Source organism: Mobula hypostoma, chromosome 6 (assembly GCF_963921235.1).
Source record: "Mobula hypostoma chromosome 6, sMobHyp1.1, whole genome shotgun sequence".
Lineage (NCBI taxonomy): Eukaryota > Metazoa > Chordata > Chondrichthyes > Myliobatiformes > Myliobatidae > Mobula > Mobula hypostoma.
Window position 1 is genome coordinate 101,976,930 of NC_086102.1, and position 6,000 is coordinate 101,982,929.

General features: G+C 43.4%; 1 protein-coding gene across 1 annotated transcript in view; it reads right to left on the bottom strand.

Moving 5' to 3' along the window:
• The window catches only part of LOC134348252 (IQ calmodulin-binding motif-containing protein 1-like), a 95,033-nt gene extending 93,394 nt beyond the window's left edge, over window positions 1-1,639 (bottom strand). The window contains exon 1 of the mRNA XM_063051350.1: window positions 1,538-1,639. Coding sequence (XP_062907420.1) covers window positions 1,538-1,614 — 77 coding nt within the window. The 5' untranslated portion in view covers window positions 1,615-1,639. The remainder of the gene's footprint in view (window positions 1-1,537) is intronic.
• Window positions 1,640-6,000: the final 4,361 nt, after the last annotated feature.

The window sequence follows — 6,000 nt, forward strand, 5'->3', positions numbered from 1 at the left end:
AGAACAGAAGCTTTAGGACCCACACCACCTGATTCAGGAACTGTTATTACCCTTCAACCATCAGGACCCCGAAGAAGCATAGATAACTTCACTCACCTCAATGCTGAACTGATTCAGCAACCTATGGACTCACTTTCAAGAAAACTACAACTCAAGTTATCAGTCTTATTTATTTATTTATTATTATTTTTGTGTCTGCACAAATTGTGCAAGAGGACATCAACCGTTTGTCAGTCTTGTGTGTCATTGATTTTCATTGTATTTCTTTGTTCTACTGTGAATGCCTGGAAGGAAGGAAACTAATTTCAGAGTAGTATATGACGATATATATGTACTTTGATAATAAATTTATTTTTAACTTAGAACACCGCATTCACTTCTTGTAAACATTTTACTAACAAATTGCAGTTGAACTTTGTAATTTTTTTCAGATTTCTTAATTCTATCAGGATTCGTGGATCACTTTTCATGAGCAGCAGTCTCAAAGTCAGTGGGCTAAAACATAAAAGTAGGCCAAATGGACACTCCAGCCTGTACACCATTCAACATTATCATGGCTGATGCAGTCCTGCCTCGGGATCAGTTTCCTGGAGCTCTCCCTATTACTTCTCAACATGCAATTTATATGCAAACAACAGGAATTCTGCAGATGCTGGAAATTCAAGCAACACACATCAAAGTTGCTGGTGAACGCAGCCACCCAAGCAGCATCTCTAGGAAGAGGTACAGTCGACGTTTCAGGCAGAGACCCTTCATCAGGATGAATGTTATTCCATGCTTTGAAAATATTCAATGATTCTGAATGCACAGCTCACTAGAACATAGAACAGAACAGCATACGTGCAGTCCTTTTGGCTCGCAATATTGCACCAAAAATTAAGTATTAAAATGACCAACTAAACTAATCCTTTCTACCGATACTATGTCCATACCCTTCCATTTCCTGCACAGCTATGTGCCCGTCTAAGATCCTCTCGAACATTTCTATCGTATTCGCCTCCACCACCATCACAGGTAGCGCATGCAGGCACCCACCACTGCAAAAATTTGCCCAACACATCTCATTTGAACTTACCTGTTCTCACCTTAAATACCTCTGGTATAAAACATTTCAAACTTGGAAACACTGGCTATCCCCTCTCTCTATTCCTCTCATAATCTTACAAATCTCTATGAGTTGTCCCCCAAGCGTCCTCCGCTTCAGATACACGCATCATTAGAAACCATTAACTGAGGCCACCCTAGTGGATGCGGGATGGGTGATCATTATTATTGGAGGCGATCAAATAGCTCTGCTCCTATACAAAAAAGGCGTTCTACACACAAAAAAATCTTGAGCCTAAAGTCTCTGGCTGGAGCTTAACTGGCACTTTCCGGGGACGCTGCCGGGGAGAGCCCCACTTCCCGCGGGGTAGGTCGGTGGGTACCTCACCACAGGCTTTCCTGGGCCAGGCGAGCTGGAGATCCGCGACCGTATCCTCGCTGGTAAATACATGCGCCACGCCGCTGGAATAGGCGAATCCTCGCCTTGGCTTACCGGTTAGTTCGTTGCGATCCCGATCTTGATCTCACACCCGCTCCCAACGCCAAGTTGCGGTCGCCACGGATCGCCATCGTTCACTAGGCCGCAGAGGCTTGCAGTTTCCATGGCAACGAAGGCTTCTCAGCTCCGCAGCCGCACTTTCGGCAAAGATTCTGTCCTGTCCTCAATAACACCAACAAAACGTACACTTTTCCTTATTATACCCACACAATCATTTATACGCATTATTGACTAAAACAACTAAATCAATTTCGAAACAACGAATTCAATTTTAAAGACATTTTGTTAAAATAGCTACCGAAATTGCCATCTACGATTATTTTTTCCCACTTTGGTCGCTTCTATGATCAGCTTTTAAAATCATTAATTATACTACTATTAGGTTTAAATTTTGTAACGCATTTGTATCTTTCCAGTTCATTTTGTCCTCTCGACTTGCAAAATTTATATAATTTACAGAGACGGGTGTGTAAAAAGGGCCCGAAGGATCATTGGGTACCCGAGTCACCCCAACCACAAACTGTTCCAGCGGTTACCATCCGGAAACGATAAGCAGCATAAAAGCCAGGACCAACAGGCTCCGAGACAGCTTCTTCCACCAGGGCATCAGACTGATTAACTCATGTTGACACAATTGTATTTCTATGTTATAGTAACTGTCCTGTTGTATTTATGAATTACTATACATTGAACATTTAGACGGAGACGTAACGTACACATTTTTACTCATGTATATGAAGGGTTTAAGTAATAAAGTCAATTCAATTCAATAATTATTCATTTATAATTTAATTAATACTTTAAGCTCTTGTAAATCCGTTGATTTATATAACACTTTAAACTGTGAGATTGTGTGTTGGTGTATTTAAAAGTAAATAATCTTTAATGTGAGATGTGGAAGTAGGAGACACCCATATTTAGGATCAGAACAGACATGTCATTTGCCCTGAGAGCATCAGAGAAACAAGCAACATTCATTCCAGCCAATGCCTGGCATTGGTCGTTTTTAGCATCTGCAAGAGGAACTAAGCAGGATGAGCAACATTTGTGGATGTTTTGGGTTGAAATTCTGCAGCAGGACCATTGTCCACCCTCAACAATTCTCCCCTATTTCCAATGATAGTGACCCAATCCACCCTTGATATGAACATGAGAGAGTCTGCAGATGCTGGTACTCCAAAATAACACACACAAAATGCTGGAGGAACCCAGCGGGTCAGACAGCAGCTAAGGAAATGAATAAACAGTTGACATCTCAGGCCAGGACCCTTCTTCAGGACAGAAAAAGAAGGGGGAGACACCTGCCCTTAACATTAGTCCCAATGCAGACTCACCTTCACTACTGAGCAGGTGAGAAGGGCTCTGGGGAAACTCACACGACGATGCATTGGGACCGGGTGGTGTGAACTGCAAGGTCCTGAAGGAGTGTGCTGAGCAGCAGTGTGGAGTTCTCCATCATATTTTCAATGTGAGTCTCTGACCTCTGGTCAGATCAGCCCTTGATCCCCTGCAGTTTGCCTACCAGGAGCACATTGGAGTTGACGATGCTGTCATCTACCTGCTGAACAGAGCCTACTCCCACTTGGATAAGCAAGGCAGCACTAAGAGGGCTTTTTTTTTGATTTCTCAAGTGCCTTCAATACCATACAGCCCTCATTGCTGGAGGAAAAGCTCCATTCAATGGAGGTTGGCATTTCCGTTGTATCCTGGATAATGGGCTACCTGACTGGCAGACCACAGTTTGTGTGGCTTCAGAGCTGTGTGTCAGACATGGCTATAAGCAACACTGGGCCCCACAGGGGACTGTATTGGCTCCTGTCCTGTTTACCCTGTATACCTCGGACTTTAGATACAACACTGAGTCATGTCTGAAGACATGACTCAGCAATAACTGGGTATATGAAGGGAGAGTGAATACACAACCCCGGTGGAGGACTTTGTCAAATGGTGCAAGCTGAATCATCTGCAGCTCAACATCAGTAAGACAAAGGAGATGGTGATGGACTTTAGGAAGACTAAGCCTGCATTGCTCCCTGTTACTATAGATGGTGAGGATGTGGATGTGGTGAGGACCTACAAGTACCTGGAGATGCACCTGGATGACAGACTTGAGTAGAGCACCAACACAGAAGCTGAGGAGACTGAGGTCCTTTGCAAAATGCAGCCCTCTCCTTCACATGTTCTATCAGTCTGTGTCACCAGTACAATCTTCTTTGTGGTGGTGTGCTGGGCAATGGCATCAACATGGGTGATACCAACAGGTTTAGTATACTGATTAGAAAAGTTCGCTCTGTTATAGGGGTCAAACTGGACACACTGGAGGCTGTGGTAGAACAAAGCACCCTGCAGAAAACCCTGGCAATTCTGGACAATGTTTCTCACCCTCTCCATGCCACCTTGGCACTTTTAGTAATATACTAAGACAACTGCGCTGCTCCAAAGAGCACTATATGAGGTCATTCTTACCCTCCGCCTTCAGGCTCTATAATGAGGGAACCTATAGCCAGGGAAGTGAAGATCCCCTCCTGTTGGACTGTTCGTGGTAACTTATTTTTTATCTTTTCTACTTCTCTTCTAATATTTATACTTGGCACTTGTAATGCTACTGTGACACTGTAATTTCCTTTGGGACCAGTAAAGTAAATATCTATCTAACTGGAGTCTTGTCATCTTCAGAAGTTTTCGGATGACTCTGCCATAGTTGGATGCATCAGCAAGGGAGATGAGGCTGAGTACAGGGCTACAGTAGGAAACTTTTCACATGGTGTGAGCAGAGTTATCTGCAGCTTAATGTGAAAAAGACTAAGTAGCTGGTGGTAGACCTGAGGAGAGCTAAGGTACCGGTGACCCCTGTTTCCATCAGGGGGGTCAGTGTGGACATGGTGGAGGATTAGAAATACCTGGGGATATGAATTGACAATAAACTGGACAGGTCAAAGAACACTGAGGCTGTCTACAAGAAGGGTCAGTGTCATCTCTATTTCCTGAGGAGACTGAAGTCCTTTAACATCTGCCGGACAATGCTGAGGATGTTCTACGAGTCTGTGGTGGCCAGTGCTATCATATTTGCTGTTGTGTGCTGGGGCAGCAGGCTGAGGGTAGCAGACACCAACAGGATCAACAAACTCATTCGTAAGGCCAGTGATGTTGTGGGGATGAAACTGGACCCTCTCACGGTGGTGTCTGAAAAGAGGATGCTGTCCAAGTTGCATGCAATCTTGGTCAATGTCTCCCATCCACTACATAATGTACTGGGTGGGCACAGGAGTACATTCAGCCAGAGACTCATTCCACCGAGATGCAGCACAGAGCGTCATAGGAAGTCATTCTTGCCTGTGGCCATCAAACTTTACAACTCCTCCCTTGGAGGGTCAGACACCCTGAGCCAATAGGCTAGTCCTGGTCTTATTTCATAATTTACTGGCATAATTTACATGTTACTATTTAACTATTTATGGTTTTATTACTATTTATTATTTATGGTGCAACTGTAACAAAAACCAATTTCCCCCGGGATCAATAAAGTATGACTATGACTATAGGCACCTTGGTTGGCATGAATGGGTTGGTCCAAAAGGGATGTTTGTTTTCTCTGAGCATTACATTACCATAATTGAACCCCCCCCCACCACCAGCAATATTCTGTGCTATTAACCATAAATCCATCTGCTTCAGCCAGATAAATATTGTGACAACAGTACAGGTCTAAGATTGAGTGACTCACGCCTTAATATCCTGAAGGCAGACATTAAAATCTCTGAAGTACGTCAGGGACCTACTCATCACTTGCCTCGACCAGCAGTGTTTTAAAAACATCTGTGATGCTATCCAGCCTTGCTAGTAATCTCCACAATCAGTTGATGAAGTCAGTAAAAGAGCAAGGTGAATAGATAATTGAGAAATAGAGGAAAGCTTATGACAGTGGAGTAGGGATGGAGGAGCAGTCTTGATCTTATTGAGATGTGATCCATACTTAAAGTCTATTTTGGTCCCTATTTCTTTTATTCCAACTGTTACTATTACCATAAAAGTGCTGCTGAACGTCTTAGGCTCTTAAATGTTTCTTCAAAACAACAACATTTTCTCTTTCATATCAATGAAAGAATTAAAGTGAATTCCTATTGAAAAACTGTGAAATAACTTTTTATTCATATTAAGATCTTCATTGAATATTGCCACAATAATTTGGGGGAGAGTCCTAACCCGCCCATGCCCGACCCCCCCTCCCATGACGTCACCGCAGAGCTGCGTTAATGAGGCATAACCAAAATTAAAAATCGCCGACAATCGTACTTTGATGGACAGCCGAGAAAACCAATTAAACAGAAGTCAGATGGACCGCTTAACTTTATTCGCCAGCAGTAGCAAATTAAAAGTCAAAGAAAAGTGGGCGGGGTTCATTGTTATTGTCTCCACCCTCGTGAGCCGTAAAGTTTGGTTGAGCGGCGCCCCTGAAG